This window comes from Trematomus bernacchii, unplaced genomic scaffold (assembly GCF_902827165.1).
Source record: "Trematomus bernacchii unplaced genomic scaffold, fTreBer1.1, whole genome shotgun sequence".
In the NCBI taxonomy this organism is placed as follows: domain Eukaryota; kingdom Metazoa; phylum Chordata; class Actinopteri; order Perciformes; family Nototheniidae; genus Trematomus; species Trematomus bernacchii.
Window position 1 is genome coordinate 7,603,342 of NW_022988050.1, and position 21,744 is coordinate 7,625,085.

Genomic DNA, 21,744 nt, shown 5'->3' on the forward strand with positions numbered 1-21,744 from the left:
TCTGCAGAGGCCTCCCTTTTTGCTCATATCAAGGCTGAGGAGATATAACAATTAAAATGGCAGGAGAGGCAGACTGACACTATGCTCTCGTGCAGCTCGCCCTGGCCCTCACAAGTAGGGGGGGCACCTCTGTATTAGAGCAGATATCAGTTGCCTAGAAAATGGTGAGGCAATGAGAAGTCACGTACTAGTTGAGAGATGTTCTTTATGCCAATGCTGTAAATGTGTCATGTGGTGTCTCCTGGCTTCTGATTGGTTGGCCCAGGTTTCCGTCTGTGTCTGTCAGTTAAGAGCCCTCTACCCTGTGGCAGCGGTGTAACATTTCACAACATTTTCTGGCCCGTGGCCCTGCGTTGGCCTGTGGCCCTGTGCTTACTTTTGTATGTATTTCTCCATAAATCAATTAGTCACATAAAGTTAAGCAACAACTTTAACTATCCATTCATTGTATAAGGTTATAATGCGAAATATTTACTTTTTTTCAATCTCCAATGTGACAAAAAAGAAATTTGAGGAAGCACTTTCAACTCTGGAATGTTCTGGCATAAATAATACTAATTTGATCATGACCACAGCAACCAGAGAGTTCAAATCTGTGAATTTAGATTTTATTTTGGTCTCGTCTCTAGAAATCTCCCCTGACCTGCGTCTCAAGAGCTCCCATGTTGTGTCCCGACCCCGAACACACTGTGGGCCAGTGGTTCAGATGGGCTGCTGCGTGGCGTTGTGTAAGACACAGCTCCACTTTTGTCTCTGCTCCAGTGGGGCTCGATGGCAGACAGCCAGGTAATTACACAGCACTGACTACCAGCCCGGAGAGAAAGGCCCACTGCCACACACACATACACAAAAACACTTATTTGTATGTGAGCATACAGATCATACAACCCCACCTGCACTCACAATATCTTTCTCCCATTTGCTCTCCTCCTCACACACACACACACACACACACACACATATACACACACTCAAGGGCCCCGCCAAACACAAGGACTACATTATGTCAAGGAGGATTACAATGACTCCAACGTGACCCGGCTGCGCAGCTGCTCTGCCTCTGGCGTGAGTGTGCCTGAATTTACTGTTTGAGGGAAAAGACTGCCCACAGTTTAAACAGGTGTTTACTTATGCAGATAGGCAGCTCAAGCATGTGGTTTGCATTAGTTGCTGCAGTGGAGCCAGATTGAGTCAGGCTCAACATGTCAATTGGGGTTGGGGATCTACTTGCTTTTAATTCCTTGAATTAAGGAGCTGGATATTGACTAAATCATTCCAAAAATGTACAGGAATGAATCCACTTAATTAAGTTAGTGAGCATTTACTCAGGTTTCAACCTCTATCACATTACAAGTTGGCAGGTTTTATCAGCTGTTCAATTCCATTTGCTTTAGTGCTAATGCTTAAACCTTAAGGTGCACACATATCCTGGTAAGTCTTTGCAACAACTTAAGAAACAAAACCCAAGCGTGCATAACAGAGTCATGACTAAGTCTGTCACGTAGTCTGGAGACTGAATGTCACTTCAAAAAGCAGACATTTAAAATTATCGTCAGGGCTGATTCCATCAGTTTTGTTATCTGCACTAATCCCAACAGGCTTACCACACTTGCTTTGAGTTAGTAGACTGTAAAATGGAAACATCAAGAGTGCAATGATAATTCATTATGGTAATGTGATTATTTCCATTATCACGAGGCCATTAACATTTTAAAACCTGCACGTAAAGTGAATGAATCTAAAGCTGGAGTACAGCGACAACAAGGGTTAGCCATTTGTTTCTGACAATGCTTAAGCACCAAAAAGTGAGTTGGCATAAAGTCAAGTAAACTGCACCGGCAAAACAAAAAGGAAGTCATGCTTCAAGGAAGGAGGAGGTATTCTCTCTCCCTTGTTGGTTATTCCAGACCTTATCCGAAGAAAGAATCTTGGATATAAAAAAACTGCAATGGATTCCCGTGAATGCCAGTGAGAATCAAGCGAGCTATTCATGCTGCCAGTTGATTTAGGCACGCCTCGCTACACACCAATCAGCCCGGCCCGGCCTCGCCAGCCACTCACTTGTCTGCCATCTCAACACAAGATGGAGACAGTGCCAAAAGTTCCAATTAAAATATCCATTTGTGATGTCTGTGCAGAAAAAAAAGGACAAATAAAAAAATAAACAAGTACCAGGCTTTTTCGATAGCGTAGGAGAAAATACAACAAAAGCTGCCAAAATTCTGTGGACAATCCACATACTTAAGAGTTTTTCTGTCTACACAAACTAAATAAGTGTGCAGAGTGTGTATGTAGGCAGAATGTGAGTGCGCGAGAACGGGAGACAGACAGAGCGGGTGTGTGCACGGGAGTCTTGTTATGGAGGAACAGAGCATGTTGCAGATAAGAGGGCGACGCTGTTCAAAGAATAAGGCAGGCCGGTAAAGTGCGCGCCGATTCGACATCATCGCCTTACTGTCCCTTAATGAGCCTGGAGAGGAAGTCTGGTGTCCATAGAATCCACTCCTGTCTCGCTCAAATCACGCGGCTGGGCTTTTTATTCAAATCTCACACACAACTGTCACACAGGCAGTCTGGCCGCACTGTTTATCTTACTCCAGGAGGATGTTAACAAGACAAATGAATGAATAAATACACAAATAATGCGTTTAGGTAATGTTAATAATGTATGAAATGGAAGCTGCTTTTTGACAGTAGCGCTGCACTAAGGCTTCTTCCCAACTTTAGTGACAGGCTTGTTTATTCTTTTCCCAGCATGCAATTCTCTGCATCTTTCGCAGGCGATGTCTAGCCAATACTATAGCACATCTCGCTGATGAGAAAAAAGTGGTCTGACACATTAGTTTAGACTTCTCTGCCATGAAAAATACCCCATATACTGTGAGGATTGAGCCATTTCTCCCTTCATCCAAAACGTCTAGCATGATGATCCTCCTTAATCTCATGGAATCCAGGTCTCCTTTTCACCCCATCACACTTTCCTCCTGCTATAACATGACTGATTTCAGTGACGTTTTTAACAGGCAATTCAATTAGAGTCAACTTTATTGAAAAAGGGCTCTATAAAAATACGTGTACACACTTGCACGGGTATGCGAGACCAGTCAAATCCCAGCATCACCTGCCTCAAAGAAGTGTCCCAAACTTCTAGGACTATTAGAAAAAAAGGGAAAACAAACAAAAAAACAGGAGTGGGGGGGGGGGGGGGGGGGGGGGGGGGTGTTGCTCAAAGAAACTGACTGGTTTGGAAAATACATCTTAAATCAAATTCCTTCCCTGGGCCCAGACAAAAGCAGGCCTAGCACTCAGGCGTTGTCAACTACACACACTTCGAAGACGGAGAAGAATAAAATAACAACACGCACATCAAAACCGGAGCTAAAGAAATCCAAGAGAAGTTCAGATAGGTCTTCAGTGGAACTGCCAAGAGGAACAAAATCAAATAAATTGGGGGGTTAGTCTCGTTCAGGCTGGCCCGACAAACCTGAAAACACTGTTTAGAATATATGAGGAAGGTGACGGAGGACGATGCTAAATGACTCAAAAAGCAGATACCCGGTGTTTACCATTGTAAACTCCAAAGAAAAGCCCCTCTCCTGTTAGAACCCGGGTGGGAACAGAAAAGTGAATTCAAGGCGGCTTAAGTGCTCTCTGGAATCACTCAGCATTCCACCGTCTTCAACACACACACACAGCCACAGATTTCAAATGTGACTGTGACAGTGTATTCATCCATAACTGTAAATTGTTCTTTGGGGAATTTGGTGAAGCTTCATATTCCCGCCCCCCCCCCCCTTCTTTATCCACCCTAGTCCCCCCATCTCCTCTGCCTGTCCAAAAAGCTGTCTCCATCACTCTCAATCAAAAGCTGTTGTACATATGTATAAAAGAGATGCTATAGCAATTGTGGAATCCCTCAACAGTAAGTCATAACTAAACCTGAGGGATGTATGAGGCACAGCAGTAATCTGGACGTATATACAATGTATTCTGTGCTTTGTTGAAAACAATTTGGATTATTGATTGCTTTGAGGAAGACTTGAGTTTAAATTCTTATATAATAAAGTCATATTTTTATCTTGGTAAGAGGTAAGCGCATACATATTTAGGATTTAGGTGTCAGAGCTTAAACATTTTATGACAATTTGATTTGATTATAAACCCAGGGCACAGGTTTCCCTAAAGAATGGCTGCTTTAAGAATAACTTTTGTCCCTAATATTAAATACTGACTCGAACAAGGCATCCCATAAACTGCCTATAGACCGAAGACATCAGACAAACAGCTACCTCCAAAATGTTCCTCTGCTACCACTAACAAAGCGGCTACTACACTTCAGACAGGCTGTCACTCCCTAACTAGTTAAAGCATTTCAAGTCCATTTTTCAACTAAACAAACTCATTTGTATTAACCTACAGTACATGCATTGTATCAGTGTCATAACACTCAAGATGCAAACACTACTCTAAATTCTGCAGGCCACCTCTGTGTAATTCACTAAATCACTTCACCCCGCTCTCAAAAGTTCACTTCCAAACTTCCTGGAAAAAGGAGCCGGCATTTCTGAGGAATAACAAAGAGGGTTAGAGCGAGTAATAACATTGTGTTTAATCCCACACAATTCTGCCTCGTACCATGGTGAGAACAGCAAGCCAAGGGGGACTGCAGTAAAAACAAACCAACGCTCCTGCAGACAGATGTGTGTTAACAACGCATAACAACGGAATCAAGTGTCAGGAGTTTATCTATAACAAATTACCTACAATATGGCTCATTGAGTATGCACCTAAATTAAGAGAAAGACAGACAAATATTCAGGTGCATATTGTGAAAGAAAGTTATCATGTATTAGTGTTGCGTTTCCTCAGCTGCCCTCCTGTCCCCTCCTTCTTTTCCAAGTCGTCCCCTCCTCTCTGTGGCTCAGCTCAATCCTCGGCCCCTTCCATACTGCTGCTGCTGAAAACAAAAACGAGGCCGCGGATCGACTTACTCCAGCCTTCCTCCGCATGGTCACAACACCCCCCCCCCCTCCCCTCCCTCCACACCTTACCCTACCAGCACCTCTCACTCAAACCCTCATTCCATCACTGTGGCCAAATCCGCCTCATCCCTCCTCCTCCTCCCCCCGTTTCATTTCTTCCCTTCCCTCTTCTTTACTCCCACCCTTCCTGTGCCCTCAGCCCAGTGCTAATTGGTAAATCTGTTGAACCATGCCAGCCCCAACAATGAGACACCTGGAGTTCTGTCAAAACAAGTTTCCCTGTGAAACGGCCTCCAGTGTTAATACAGTAGCGTGGGGAACTGCCGAGTCTGCTGTCACTCACAGGACTGGCCGCTGAACGGAGCCGGGGATCGTGCTATCTGGGGACATTTGTAAAAGATGAGTGCACTCAACTGTCGGTCTATTGGGAGTGGTGGATCATAAATTAGATGATTTATCAATATCACTCCTGAACCTTGATCCTAGTTCTTTGTGCTGTGAACCAAATCATGTTTACATCTCTCTTAAAGCCTTCTTTAGTTGTTGCTCTATGGGTTACTGGTTCTCTGGGTTAACTGAGTTTGTGTTGTTGTATGCAAAACACATGTTATAACCTGGCCTGACCTAGCTCTGCTTAGCTGTCACCTAAAACTCAAGTCACACCTAGGACGAAATGATACTACACATACGCCAGTGCAGATAAAGGTGTGTTTGTAAGACGCAAACACACGGAGAAAGACAGACACACCCAACAGCGATCCTGCCAGACCTTGTCAAACAAGTTCTAGCAAAGGCACTTGAGAGGGAGGGGAGGCATGCAATGATATGGCATGGCAAGAGGAACAGAGTTTGTTTTCTTTTCCTTTTAAATCCTACCGAACTGCGCGATCATATTAATGGATATTTGCACAATAAAGTAGTATTTACATTCCTTCTTTTTTATATACTTGTGTTATTTAAGTGTGGCAAGGAGTGCAAAATCAACAAGCAATTGATTAGTCAAACAATTCAAGGAGGCAATCCAGAGAGCTCTAGTAGAGGAGGTTAATAAGTAATTATTTGGTTATTTATGTAAGCAGCAATCCAACTTCACACAGGAAGTAAACCAAACAGTCAAATCTTCTAACTTTACCTTTAGGTTCCAGTCTGTTTAAATTACAGCTCGTATTCAAGAGGGTTTAAAGTTGCAGGACAATGACAGAGGAATCTAATCTGTTTTAAATAAGACGACATGCAGTGTTACGTCACATTAAGGTTAGGTAAATGAAGTCCAGATCTTCAACCAGTGGACATAAACAGTGTGTTATTGCTTCATCTATCTCTCAGTCTTATATTTCGGCCCAGATGCTGTTAATAAAAACAGCTTCTCAAAGACACACAAACACAACAGAGAGACTGCCTTTTCCTGGATTGTAGGCTAATTCAAACCAAATACACACACAGCGACTCCTGGAGCTAGAAAATATGTCGTCATTAACCAGAACGACACAGAAACTGACACTGGTTAGTCATAAGACAAATAGAGAAGGCAAACAGAATCCTTAACACACAGAAAATGAGTAAGAAGCCAAACAAGAAATGACAAAGCTATACATTTTGTGTTTAGTGCTTAAAATATTGAATTAAATGATATCCCTCCTTCACAAATATCCCTTCACCTAGATTGACATTTCAGACATTGGGAAAGCACACCAGCAACAAAGCAGCAGCACTGAATTATAGCACAAAGCACAACACAGCAGGATTATCATCATCACCAGAATTTAGGGGTTATTCATTCATTATTTTTGTTTAGAAATCATCAATTATCAGTTGTTAATTTGCGTGTAGAATCAGCCAAAAAATCCAACAAGATATTTTTGGAATTCAAAGTTCTCTCACCAAATGAAATTGGTGAAGGCTCAGATCTGACTGTCCGGGGAATTCCCAGCAGAAGGGCCCCTGAAAGGCAAAGACGGACGTTCCCAAGTCACACAATTATATCAGCTCTCCATCTCTTGTTCACTCTCTCACACATACACATCTGCACACACTCCTAGCCGGCCAGGTTTTATGCAAAAGATACATGTTCTCCCTAGGAATAATACATCCCCTTGGCTTTTTAGTTATTTAAACTACTACCTTGTCTCTGCTGGCTCAGCTTTCTCCTGGGTGCATGTACGGCCTCATTATTATTAATCTTACACAGATGGAATAGGAGAACACTGGCTCTGCACTGGTTACATGGCTGGTGCTACTGGCGGGCTGGTTGTTAAAACAATAATCCACTTTGGTAGAACATTTTAACTACACAGCATCCACACTTTTACAGACGCTTAGGAGCAGTCAGCTGGTCTGGGGTTCCACTGTGGTCAAAAAAGCTCTGAATACATGATCTGGCACAGAGGAATAAATAATATCACCTGAGTGTCTGAGATATGTGTTTCTTGTTATTAGAGCTGTTTAGGAGAAAATATAAATTACCTAAGAAAGTGCACCGACTAGAGAAGTCAAGCTAGGTATTTTTATCACGTCACTGCGCGCACTAAAATGTAACTTACTAGTCTTACTCACTGTTCAAATACACATTTCTTAAAGGAGGAGGAGGAGGAATTCAGAGTTTAACCTGGCAGATTTGTACCTACTGCTCCTAAGAGCAAACATTCGGATCTGACATCTTACAGAGAGATGTCAGGAGATGATAAGAGGACAGAGAAGGAAGAAAGAGGAAGAAAATAGGGAAAGCGAGGTATTGATTTCTGAGGAAGAAAGCACATGCTAGTGGAAGTCTTAGAACATGTTGAGAAAAGCAAAAAGGGTCTTTAGTTTACTGAAGGGCTCCAGGACCTAAGAGCTACTGTTCAGGTCGCTTTCTCTGCAGCAAGATCACTGGGTTATATATATGTACTTGTGCTTGACCCCGGGGCCAGATAGATAACGCTTCATAACAGCTAGACAATGAATGCTGTAGTTATTGGTGAAACACACGCACACAAACACACTCAAACAAATACACTCATGGATACAAATATGTATTGTCCTCTATAATGTGCATGTCTAACAGAGTCACACATTCCCTGGGGTAGCTTAAGTTCACAGAGGTTATTTAACAGTCAATAACACAGCAAGGAATATAGACAAACAGCCATTCACACCCACACAGAAACAATACAAAACTACAGTGTTACAATAGGGAGACAATAGTCTTTACACATTTAATGTTAGAAGTATGGCTACATTTGTTATTTTGGATTCTCACTAGCATAACTATTTAACCTAGAGGAACCTCATGGCATGTAGTCGGGTACCTTTAACATTCAAATGTTAAAGTGTTCTGTTAAGTTTAGATAGTAACGAGAAGAGTCTTCAGTCATTGTTGTGGTTTGTCCCTGACTAAGCCAACATTGAGTGGATTGTCTGTGGGAACAAGCGGCTGTCCAGACTGCTGGACAATGACTGAGGTGCTCTCATTTTCTTTGTCTGTGCCCGAGCCTGACGCCATGTCTCGACGGCCTCAGATTTTGGCCAGAGTCGATGATGTAAGCGTGACCTCTTGAACAAACGTCTTGTCTAGAGAAGACAGTGAGAGACAGGCACAATGGCCTCTGTCTGAGGTCTGGATTACGTTCCTAAAAGAACTAGATTAAATGGACAAAATCTACAATGTCTATGTAATTTAGGATTATTATTTCAATATATATATATATATATAAAATATTTACATTTTTAAATGGGAATGCCTGATCTGTCAATCCTACTTCAAAAGTGGCCATTACAATAAATACATTTGTGAGATAAGAGATTTCTATTGCAGCAAAGGTTAAGGGTGAATGGAGGGATTCATGCACGGAAAGAAGACAAAAGCGGGGGAGAGGTTAGTCGGAGAAAAAGGCTTTCAATGCAGAAGGAAAGAGCAGTTTAAGGTCGGCATAAGTCAGGATAGAGAAAGCCTTCTAGGTAAAGCCTATGGACAGTGTGTGGGTGGTGCCTGCTGACCATGGGGTCGCTCATTAACAGCTACAGAGGCCAGGCATCCCAGAGTTCTGGGCAATTGTCTGCCTAGCCCAGGTGCAACGCCCATTCAGACCACAGGAAGCCCCCTTTATCCCCATTCCTCTAACATGGACAGAGACGCGGTCAAGGAAGGTGAATGTGATCCTGGCCTGTCTTTTCTAACACCAAACTAGAGTAGCAGTCACATGCTCATACAGTCCTTCGGGCCCATTGTTGGGATCCACAGTCATTGTGGCATGTCTTTCTTGAATGCTCGGCTAAGACGGGGTTCTGTTCTGTTTTTTTGTTAGAATATGAAAAACACGTCAGCTCTTTTCACACAGCCAGTACCCATTCTTTAGAGAAATAAGAATGAATGGGGATAAAATAAGCATGTTCTAGTTGTAAAGGCTCAGGTGGGAGGTCTTGCAAGCCATAAAAATGGCCAGATTCCATCACTTCCTCCACACTAATTACCATACACTTGGAGCAAGTGCCCTCCCTCTCTTCATCCCTGTGCCCATGCTTCACTACCTCTGACACACACACGCACACACAATAACACACAGTGAGGCGCAGTTGGGAAATGGTTAACACTCCAGCCGTCCCCTGCTGCCAGTGAAAGCTTACAAAACAATGGAGACATTGTTCGACCAGGGCTAGGCTCTAGACTCTAAGGCTGTGTGTGTGTGCATGTGTGTGTGTGTGTGTGTGTGTGTATGCACGTGAATGTCAGGAAAGTAGTTTGTCTGTGTGTATGCGTTTATCATTTGCATGTTTCTGCCCCAATTCCCCGAACGACAACTTCAGAAATCTCATTCAGTAATAAATACTTAATATTTTTAAATGCTAATATATTTAGTGTATATTGTGCCCTTCAGCCAAATGATGTCATAACTTACCAACATATGTAACTGCACTTATGTTGATGCTATCAACACACACACACACACACACACACACACACCAAACAATCTGGTGCGGTATTTTTGTTGTTGTTACTGGGTTAATCTAATAATCACTTTCTTGAAAATAGTGGGGTAATAACAAAAAGAATACACACCACTTATAACATTTGACCATATGCTTTAAACAACTTCCTGCTAAGTATACGTGTCAAATTAAATCACAATGAAAGGCAAGTTGACAAAGCAAGTACTGTTTATGATCTTTCCTTCAGGGACTGTGTGAAGCATACAAATATTTCTTGGAGTCTCTCCCTCAAAAAATACACATCAATAGATGGATAAATATTGAATAACTTTTAGCCAATGGCATAAAAGTTCAGCGGCGGCAGCTTTTGAGACTGCCTGCGGGGTGGTCAGGCACTTCAAAGGGTCTTGCGTGGCCCCCTTTGAGGGCATGGTAAACAGGGGCATACAGCGTGCCCTCCGAAAGACCGGCCTGCGTGAGGTCACTTCCTCTTTTTCTCAGCTGATCCTCCAGCATTCCACCTCGACTGAGCCTTCCAGACAGAAATGAGACCGCCTGTCTGCACCTCCGTCCCTGTCCATCTCTCTTCCATCTTTCTCCTCCGCCACAACTTTCTAACAGGCCTTATCTACAGACATCTGTATCCCTCCCTCCATCTCTCACTGTCTTTTTTATTGTCGTTTCAACTCACTCAGGGTCACTCAGGCTTCAGATTGCTGTTATCTAGTAGGTCAATCTGGGTCTTCTTATCACTGCTGGAGCATCTAACTTCCACTCCCGCTAGAGAGATCAAGGTGTTCCTTTGCATTGGTATACGAAAAACCAACTACTGTTTACAGCCCTATTTATTGATAAGGGGATCACGTACTGGAACATGTATGCCTACATCTTCCACTAAAAAATAAATAAAATGGCTTGACTGATTGAGCGAGACCAGTGGGAGTCCATGTGGAGTTATTATTGGCATTCATGATGCTGTCTACCGTAATCTGTCTTTTCTATATGTACAACAGCCAGTATGATGCAAACCAGGGAAACATTCAATCACAATTCCTTCTCAGTCAGAGGTGGGTGCTGGAGCGGGATGGCAGGGGCGGCAACTATACAAGCTGCATTTCACATTCAATTGTATCACTCGGTGCTAACAGCGAGATGTGCGCCTAGGCAGCGATGCTGCAATGCCTCTGATCTTACCAGCCTGTGTACTCTATCAAACAGATCACACTAGGGCTGGGCAATATGACCACAAATATTACAATATATTCTCTCATATTGATCAGTGTCAGTACTAATCACAATGTCAGTTTAACAGTGCTCCCACTCGTCAATTCTGCTTTTGCTTCTGTTTTCATCTAAGAACTAAAGCCCAAAGAAAGAAAAAAAACTAGAAGGTTCATTACAATTTTAGATACGGAGTTATTTATCACCAAATCCAACAGTTTTTTGACCCCGCAAAGACAACTTTTGAGTTTGGACGAGTCTCTTGACTTCATTTTCAGTTGTTGCTTAAATTCCCAACTTCAGGCAGAATCCTCAGATCCCTATCGTGACCATATCTAATAAGTTACTCATTGGCCCAAGGCCCAACAGTGTTGATAAAATGTGAGAAATCCAATGAAGGCTTGCATAATATGGTGTTTTTAAATGAACAGGTCATTTGAATGTCTCTGTCGCTTTTGGTGGTTTGATTGCTAATCTATTACACCTAACATATACTTGTATATATACACAATATACAATATTTTGATTATAGTCAATAGGTAAAGTAACTACATTGTGCTATTGAGAAAGGGTCTGTTATCCTGCAATGTGCAAGTTAAAATATCTGACTGGTTGTCCATCTTAGTTGTTTCAAGTAAGTTTTTGCCCCACAGCCAGTTTTCTGTTTTGGTGTTGCACCTTTGTTCTGAGCCTGTTAGTGTTGCATTGGGAAAAATAGATGCTTGAATTTATTTTGCCAATAATAAAACACAGAAGTGTTTAAGATCATGTGAGCTAACTTGCTTTTGAGCAACCTAATACAAATAAAAAATGTTTTATATATATATATATATACAGTATATACTGTAGATATAGATATATATTACAGCAAAGATTAAATCATGCAACTAATGCAAGTTGGAGCTGCAATGATTACTCTTAATGTGTTATTCTCAAAGCTCATTTAAAAGGGAATCGTACAGCAGGAGTTAAGTGGATGTGAGGTAGTAAGTATTTACAGCCGTATGAGTCATAGCAGGATGAAACCTCAAGTATTTACCTGCAGCTTTTTTTGCCAACAACCAGTTTAATGACTTCATAGGAGTTGGAACTCATTTCTCAGCCTCTCCTAAAATAACAGAGTAAGAAGAGGCCCCTGAACTCTTTGGTATATAAATAACACGAGCATCGCAGAGAAAGATAAGGAGGGCCTTAGCTGGGCTTGTTTTGTTCAGTATAACGCTGTCATCGCTAGCTCTTTGTCTTAAAACACAACTTTTGACAAGGTTTCTGTTTCAAATAAACAGCCTTGTCGACTCCTGCTATTTTAAGACGTGCTTAACTTAAATGGGCAAAATACCAAGGAGGCCTCGGCTTGCCAACTTTTGAGTAACTGTTCAAAATGGTATTTATTACAGACCATAAAAGTAACTCAACTGATCAAATGTCAAATGCGACTCAGAGGGACACTCTGTCTCGACAGTGTAATTTGTGTGATACAAAATCTTTGCTACCTTCTGTGCGAGCTCCACAGCCGCGACGACTACTAACTGCATTGCTTCGTAGAGTGCTTAAACACAAAGGGTCAGCCGTGTATTATTAGCTCCAGCTCGAGGGTTACTACAGGAGATATTGTATTCATGAGCAAACAAACTTGGAAGGTTTCTCAATCTCAAATAGTTATGTGCTTTTCAAATGTTCATTTTCATAACAATATGTAGAAGATGCCTGACTCCAAGACAAAAGTAACAACTGTGCCAATAATGGCCCAGGGCATTCATGATCACCTCACTAATTCTGCTCAATCCCCACTCTCATTGATTTGTTCGTGCTAACCCTGTGACCACATACGTACACCTTCCCTACCTTCAACTTTTCCATTGACCTCTTGAAAAACGTTCCGCCTTTAGCTAACGACTAAGTTTATACTCAATTGTTCATTCTAGCGCTGCTTGCCTCTCAGATATTGACATGCCAGTGGTGGATGCTCTGTGTTGTGCATGTGCTGCGTGTGCCCCTATGGCTGTCCAGCCAACTCTCCTGCCAGACTACTCCTCCAACTCCATGAATAGGGTAATCAATGTTGAAGGAACGCCCACACTTTCCTCAAATACGATATGTTAAAAGACCAGCATTAGCCCATTCTCTTGAAAAAGTTGTCAACATAACAGCTCAGAAAGAGGCTGGGCTGGGTTATCATTTCTCTCTGGGATTACAGGTGGTGTTGCTGTCCAAAGAACAACTGCTGCGCCTGCCACAGTGGCAACCCCCATTGACATTTGCCTCCTGATCACTCACTAACAGACATAAGCTCTTTTTTTTTTCTGGGATTCACAACACTTCTCCATGTCAAAATGTGCACTTATAAAATAACAAGTTTACATAAAACTGTCTGGGTGCGTTAGTGACTGTGATTTAAGGGGAAATGCAAACAAATGTGCATTTTCTAGTCAAAACATCCACTTATGGGGACAAGGGGAGGCTTTAACACTGAAGAGGTATGGGTAAGAGAAGAAAAGCAGGGTTTGTTTGTCTGTCTGTCATGCATAAGGGAAGAAGAGCTGGTGAAAGAAGAAAAGTACCGGGCGGAGTTCTACTTACAACGATGTGTGCCGGTGACGGGGACCTGGCATCTTTAAGTGCTTGTCTACTTTGAAGACCTCCTTGTTGAACATCTAGCAGGGGCCATTTCATCTGTAGGTACTGAATGGTAGAAAGGAAACAGAATGGAAAGAAAGAAAGCAAACATGTTAACAATGCAGAAAGCAAAAACCAAAAAGAACAACAAAAAAATAAGACATTTCTTGACATTGGTGTGGAAACTCAAAAACATCCAGATCTAAAAGGTGGATGGGGTGAGGACGGCCTCAAGCATGTATATGAGAGTCCAGTATGGGTACACACAGTAGTATTATCATAAATAAATACAGCATAAAACAGGTAGTTCTTTGGTAGCCAGACTCAGTGAGCAGGTATTTTAGAACAAAAGGTAATTCCTTCTTTTGTAAAGTAGCTTACTAGTGACTTTGGATTGCATTAAGTAACTCATTTGGAGTTGGGGGAGGGCAGAGGTCAAAGGTAGTACTGTACTAAACTCATGGCTTTGAGATGACCTAATGTCATAAATGTTGTCAGACTTTTTATTGGAACCCATAAAAAGGTTAAAGTGTGGCGTCTGACTCCACTCCTCTGGGTTTAAGCCTCCTGACGGCTCACATTAATGATTGACTTGGGCTCTATCAAAAGTCTCTCCCTCTTTCTCTCTCTCACACACACACACAGGAAAAACAGATAAGCAGAAACGAGGGTCATGAGAAACATCTGTCTGTTATAAACTGGGTGGAGTCCTTCTAAATTTGATGACGTGCTTTGCTGACTCTACCTTGAATGGTTTACACTAGCACTCCAAGGTTAATGTCTTCATCTTCACATATTCCTTCAAAAATACCCAAATACAAAAATAAACACTTTTGCGCATATTTATATGAAAGGGAAATGACTCTGTGACTATACAGCCAATTCTCTTCAGACATGTCAGCCATGGACTGCCTGGTGTTTGCTAAAGTATGTAGTGCAGACTGCGTGTCAATGTCACGGCCACCTAGTTCGAGGTAAAAAGGTCACAGCTGCTGTGTCAGCTCTGAGGCCTTAGGAATGGGTACCGTACTGAGAGTTGAATGACCTAAAACATGTGAAGAAGGGAAACTACTTAGGCAGCAGGACATCCCTCACATTCAAATATTAACCTCAGTGGCCTGAAATTAACTGTTTGACTCAACCACCAAGGAAACCGGTAGTTAAAAACCATCTCCTGGCCAAGCATTTTTTTTTTTTAAAGTAAACTTAAATGTTGTATATGTCTCAAGGAACCACATGGAAGACCAGGAACAACATTTGGTGCTGGCTAATAAATACAAAAATCCGGTTTTGTAACTTTTGTGCCAAAGATACTTGATAACTTAATAAAGAAATGAAAATGTTCATTCATATGTGTGCTGCTATTACACAACAGTATTCCCCTAAAGACAGTCCGACAGATGAACTGATACTAAAGGTTTCCAGGACCATGATTCCATTTGCACCTTTAGCATGATCATATCTCATCTGAACTTCGGACTGCCTTTACACATGTTTGGAATTACTTGAAGATGCTATCTGAATCCTTTTCACTTACGAGTGATTGAGATCATGTCCCTCTTTGCAGTTATGACACAAGACCTAAGAAAGGTTCATGAAATCCTGTTACATTGCATAATTATCTCACCATCATTATTGGCTCAGAACCCAGGATCACATTTTGACACATGGCGAGTAAAATGTAAGGCATTGCTGTTTAATAAATGAAAACAGTGCAATCATAGTCCAGTTTGGCAGTTGTTTACCAATGCAGGTATATTAGATGACATTTATTTGTACTGCCATCCACTAATGGTGACAGCGAGTTTCTACGCATGTGAGGCCGGGTGTGTGTCTGTGTGCTGTGTGTGTGTTTCAGAGCTAGTCAGAGAGTGAGTGTGTCGCGACCCTTCCTGAGACTGTGTCTAAATCAGTGGTAATTAGCGAAGAGTTCACTGTGGGGTGCCTGCCAGTGGTAGACGCTGGAGGGAGTTATTGACTCCATGTCCTCGGTTACAGCCTATGCGAGGGAAAAAACGGTTTGCTGCCTGGTCTTTCTCCACAGCTACCACTCATTTATGACTCCAAGATGGTTTTTATTGCTAAAAAACGGAGTTTGTTTATGCTCGTTTGTATGTCCTGAGAGTGGAAAAAGGAAAGGTTGTAAAAAAAACTCCAGAGTTGTAGTCTTGTGGGTTTTTTATGGACCCCCCACACTGGGTATTAATTGCCATGAAGGAGGGAGAGGAGGAGGAGAAGACGGGGGTGGTGTTGTAACAGTAAAAGACAAGGAAGAGAGTGACTGGGCTGTTGTCATCCATGAGGTAATTCAAGACAGTGTCCATTGGTGCCGGGGAGGGTGGGGGGGCTAGAAGGCGAGGCAGTTGGGTAGAGAAGGGGGGTAGATGTAAATACAGTCATGGGAAAGTCCTGCCATTGCATGTGCGTGTGCACACATGCTCACACATGCAAGTATTCATACACAGCTGCAGCCGGAGAAGAGGTCAGGCCAGAGGACGCTCTGAGAAGGTGGGCACGGAGCGTGAAGGTGACACCCGACTGTGGCAGAGAGACACTGAAAGACTACGGACAGGGAGGGTGCCGCAGCGCATGCCCCGACAAGTGGCTCCACTTCAGCCCTGCTATTACAAATGTTCTCACACACTAATCTCTCCTGCAGGTTTCACAAGCATGCCAAAGAAAACGGAGTCCCAGCAAGCACCGGGCTTTCCGACCACCCCCTTTCTTGGCCTCCTTCCTCTTCCTCCGCCCCCATCCGCTAACCGACGCACCGCCTGGGCTTGAGTAGGCCATGACCTCTGACCCCTCTCTGCTGCTCCAAACCCCTCCCTGTTCCCCACTCTGCGACCTGAAAACTCTCCCGCTATGAGGGGGGCCCCCCGGGTAACTCAAGAGCCATTCCAATGTGACAAATTGCTCCGGAGTTCCAGGATAACTCTCTCTTCTCCTCTGTCTCTCTTCCTGCCCTCCTCCCACACACACACACACACAAACACTAAAACGCCCCCCTTGACAGACCCCCACCCTGTAAGAGCCACCCAGTGACTGTGCTGGCTTCGGGTTGTGCAGCAGACGGCTTCTCCTTCTCCCTTTCAGCCTCCCCCCTTTCTTTTCCCTTACCCAGTGCCCCTCCACGCCAGGCCAGACCCACAATGGGAGCTGAATGACTCAATTGTCTCTGATGAAGTGAAAGACAAGGGAGTCCTCTAAATCCTTACAGAGGGATGAACTCACTCTCACTGTTCCGATTTTCCCCTCCTATACTGCTTTCCCAAGCAAAAGAAGGGGGCTGGTGGTGGGGGGTGGGAGTTGTTTACATGGGCCTATGACTAATGATTATTTTCCTTATTGATTATTTTGTATCTTCTTTTTTCATTTAACCATTCGTCTATACAAATCTGTCAGAAAACATGCCTGTTCCCAGGGCCAAAGGTCCCAAGGTGATGTCTTCAAATTGTCTTTCCTGCAGACCTTCAGGACCAATTTGTCCAAAGCGCAGATTTATCGTTACATTGAAGACCAAACCAAACCAATTTGGCATTTTACTCAAACTCTATTGGCAAAATTCTTCTTTTTACTATACTAAGTTCGAGCAGGTGCTTTCTATTTGCATGCTGGACTACTCACGCATATGTGAGTTACTGCTGCTGTACCAAGGTCTGGCATGTTATGAGCTACAGAGTGTTAACCCAGATCCACACTGACTGTCATCGCAGTGAAAACAAGCTGGGGCCTTGGTCCCGATGTCACAGCTCGTGGCAGAGGGGAAGTGGACTGGAGACAATTCGAGGGGCATCCTGAGCGCTCACACATCATCCTCACACGTCTGCACACACCGGCTCTCACCACTGTTGTTACTAATTCAACAAGCTGGCACGGAGGCTATTTGGCTTAAAACTTGGTACCAGTGCTGGACTCTGATCCTACCTAAATATAAACCATTTGTTCCACATCCTATCAAACATTAACCAAACGTCAATATGTGCTATTGACAAAGAATGGGGGAGGGGGGGTCTTACTCATAAATGTTTTATTGAGAATGAGAGACAAGGAAAGTGCAGGATTGTTATGCCAGTTTCTGGTCAACAACCAGCTTTTTTTTCTAATCAAGCCCCAGTCTGATGTGTTTATCGGAGCAGCAGCCATCACATGGCTTGTTCGTTTTGTTTTGGATTAAGAGCAGAGGGCTTCAGACCAATCAAACAAACAGAGCTCATTATGTGCCAATGTGGCTCCAAAACACTTCCAGCAGGGAACCAGGGGACAGATGATGAGGACCACTGGGGCTCCAGCAGGCATCCCGTCCATGTGAGCAATGTGAGAATGGGGGGGGGGGGGGGGGAGGCAGGCAAAGGCAGAGAGACAGATAGCAGCTTGGGTTTAGAGTTAGCATATGGATACTGGGTGTTGCTGTAGAGAGTCCAGCAGATCTTCGGCCCATCTGTGGCCTCATAACATAATGACAGACATGACATAGCTTTACACAGGCGTCATTGACAACGTTTACAGATGACACGTGTACATTCACAGCGACCCCCCCCCCCCCGACATGCTTACTCAACCATTCACACCTAAACAACAATGCTCACCTACATTTGAACATACTCTGGTGGACAGCCCTGGCAGCTCCTCTGGGAGAGCGCTCAGAGATGGGATTGACAGCTTGCAGATTAAACCAATCAGACCTCTACTCTAAAGAGCTTTATTTAAGTCTGAAATGATCAAGGCTAGTAAAAGGGAGCCCATTCAAAGCTCTGCAAGTAAACTGCACCAAGCTTAAAAGATTAGTCCATCCAGTTTGACTACAATTTTATCCCTTTAAAAACAAGAGCTGAGCATATTATCTTGATCTGCTGCGGATATTACCGGCAGTCTTTGTCCTCACTCACAGGTGCCAGAGAAAAAGCAATTGCGTGCTTATACAAACACGTAATTTGTTGAGGAAGGGGCAGTCATTTTCTGTAATAGGGGGAGGGAGAAGCCTAATGCAACACAGACACTTTGAAATCTACCTAATTAAAAAAGAAATAACTAGCCCACTGAGCTATATACATTGTTGTTTCGGTTTCTGTGTTCAGTAATGTTCTTTTGAAGAATTGGTTGACTGTAGAGCAAATAGCAAGAATACCTTGACAAAACTGGAAGAAAGTTGCAGACACAAGAGGGCCCATCATGGCTGCTTTGGTTCTACTAATGCACATTTTATGAGTTAATATTAAAGAAAAGAAAAAATACCCCACCTGCTCTGATAGCCAGAGGCATTTTGCAACCAGGAAAATAAAAGTGGAATGTGGGAAGGCCTGGGGTTTGTGTGCCCTGGGGCAGGAAGGGGTCCGCTGGGCCCATATTTACTCCAAAGCCAGATCCGCTTGGGGGTTCCACTGGCCCTGACAGCACTGGGGCCGCCGACCTGATCCAAAACCTCCCCTCCTCACCTCCTGTTCCCCTACTCCCTTTGCCAACTATCTCCACCTCCACCTCAAACTCCCCTTCTTGCATAAAAACTCAACCTGACACTTTTCATAAGCCTTTTTTTCCATGCCATTCGCAAATGACCTTTAATTCCTCTCCACCCAACTCAGACTTTACTAACCCATCGGTGAAATGGGCCAGGAGAAACAACTCCTGTTGTTAATATTTCAGAAATAACTTCAGTCTTCTTCTTCCTGGTTCAGTCTACATTTTAACCAGTTTGGTAGGATTCTATTATACTTTTTTCAATGAACACTTGACTTTTATCTGGCCTCTTCTGGAAGTTAGTTTCGCTCTCTTAAACACTAGTTCATGAGAAAAGTATGGCTTTGCTCTGACACTGTTTACTTAGCAAGTGTGGACAAATGTGGTGTTCAAACACCAGCCGATTGACCTAAAAAGTTTCAAAGGATTGCGCAACATGTAACCGACAACAAATCTGTCTACAACTTGAGGACACAAAATAGTTTTTTTAGTCAAAAGATTTTTTTTAATGTACTTCACTACCTTCAATTAGATTGATTGGATGATGATAGACTATAACAAAAACGACATACACAGTCTGAAAAGATTTTAAAGGAAGTGTTAGGGTGACATGAATACAGTGTAAAACCCACCAACTTCTCAACAAGCCTCAGAAAGTAAACACCGTTCCATTTCTGGCATTTGCACCCCCTCCCCCCCTTTCCCACTGTCCCTTTCCCTGTGTCATTAAGAGTATCTCTTGGCTGCTCTATAAATATTGTGGCAGGGAGGGTGAAGGCCAGCAGGAGCTGGCTGGTCTTCCGTCAGCCCCGCTAATGAACAGGCGCTCTGGCACCTTTAGCATCAGGCTCAGCTGCAGAATGCCTCGGCTTTCAGGTGAGAGATACTCCTCTATCCGAGTGACTCTTTCTTGCTTTTCCAATACTCGGACACAAATAAAACTTGCCTTCAGTGGCATTCATGACCACTCGGGTGACCAACTGAATGGGTTATATGTAAGGTATGATTATTGCAACGGTAAAAAAAAAAGCAGCTCAAGCTATGATATGTCATCACATTAATTATAGTAAGTAATCAATGGTGCCCAGTCTGGTCAATAAAAGCTAAGAAATATGCTAAAAGCACAACTAAATGTTTGTACTTATAACAAATAACTCTCTGCATTTCTTTCTATAAAGATATCTGAAATGACTTATTCAAAAGGCAACGGGAATACTGGTTTTGTCCTGAGGACATTTAGTCACTTATCAATTCTGAAAACTAATGAGCATCTTGGATAAGCCGTGAAGCATCTTCAAGGTTAAAAGAGAAACAAATCAGTTGCCTTTGACACGGCATTTCTAGATAATCTGTCACTGTATTGTATTCATATTATATTGTAGGCTAGCACACATGCATCAGCTTGAGTTTGAAACATCATCTTGTCAGATTACTGATATCCATGTCAACATGTGCCTGAACTATTGCTTCAGTGTGGGTTTTCATAATAAATTGTGGTTTTGGGGCATTCTGACATTCTGTATAATTTAATAGGGATAGTAAATTGTAGCTCAGTAGAAGTAGGCTGACAGAGGCCAAAGTCAGGTCCTGGACCTTCCTGGTTGGAATCTTGTACACACTGACCTACTTACAGGCTACATGGAAGTGAACAGGCACATCCACAAGCCTAGGTGTGTCTGAGCCCCTTACGCAAGGCCTGGCCAGGGGGTAAGAGGAGAAGAGGTTGGGCAACTTATGCACACACCACATGCTTACCTTTGTTTGCAGGAAGCAGGGTTTGGGGCGTGGAGGGGAGAGTTAAAAAGGTGAACAGCAGCTGAGCTCTGCTAAGGAAGGAAAGTAAGCTGATTGCAGCGCCCACGTTCTGCTGGGGAATGCTGTATTTGGTATTGTGCTGGAGGAGAGCTGAACGCTGCCCTTGATGTTGGGTGTCTGGTTTTGTTCTGCGAGAGTTCAGTATGAATTAGTTAAACGGTAGACTGGATATAAGGAAGCTATGAAACATGCCTCAGAGGGAGAGAATGTGTACACTCTCAGGCTTCACAAAGACTTCCGATATTGTGAAAACACTACACAGAATCACACAATTCCACCTACGCATATTTATCAATCAGAAAGCATCATGTTGAAAGCATCACACACACATACCAACAGGCAATTAATCTTCACAAACGCATCATACGAAACCAACAAACCTTCAGTCTGTTTTGCGTTTCTTTCACACTTGCACATACACCTTGAAGCAGTTCAGGCTCCATATTCATGAGGCTTCTCCCTCAGCATACCTAAAGCCCAGGATTTTAAGGGTTTCAACTCAAATATCAAATGTGATTTCAGGTTATGGATTCATAACCCAGCCATGTAGGCTTTTCATCAGCTTTAAGCCATCTATTTTAGGTTCAATTAGCTTTAACCTAACTTATCGATGTTGTTACGCAACATGGTATTTATTACGATAACGTTCATGAACGAAGGGAGAGAAAAAAAAATCCCACACAAGCAATTACATGCACACTCACACAGTGGGGGTACTGCTGCTTTGCCACGGTAGCTTAATGAATAA

General features: G+C 43.0%; 1 protein-coding gene across 21 annotated transcripts in view; it reads right to left on the reverse strand.

Moving 5' to 3' along the window:
- tcf7l2 (transcription factor 7 like 2) overlaps positions 1–21,744 on the reverse strand; it is an 85,351-nt gene that overhangs the window by 41,888 nt on the left and 21,719 nt on the right. For 12 of the 21 annotated variants that reach the window (XM_034119249.1, XM_034119248.1, XM_034119247.1 and 9 more), the window contains exons 4-5: positions 13,689–13,790; positions 6,864–6,923 (exon numbers count right to left, since the gene is read on the reverse strand). In XM_034119249.1, the coding sequence (XP_033975140.1) occupies positions 6,864–6,923; positions 13,689–13,790 (162 nt within the window). The remainder of the gene's footprint in view (positions 1–6,863; positions 6,924–13,688; positions 13,791–21,744) is intronic. The other 9 variants (XM_034119256.1, XM_034119255.1, XM_034119254.1 and 6 more) reach the window with 1 other exon arrangement.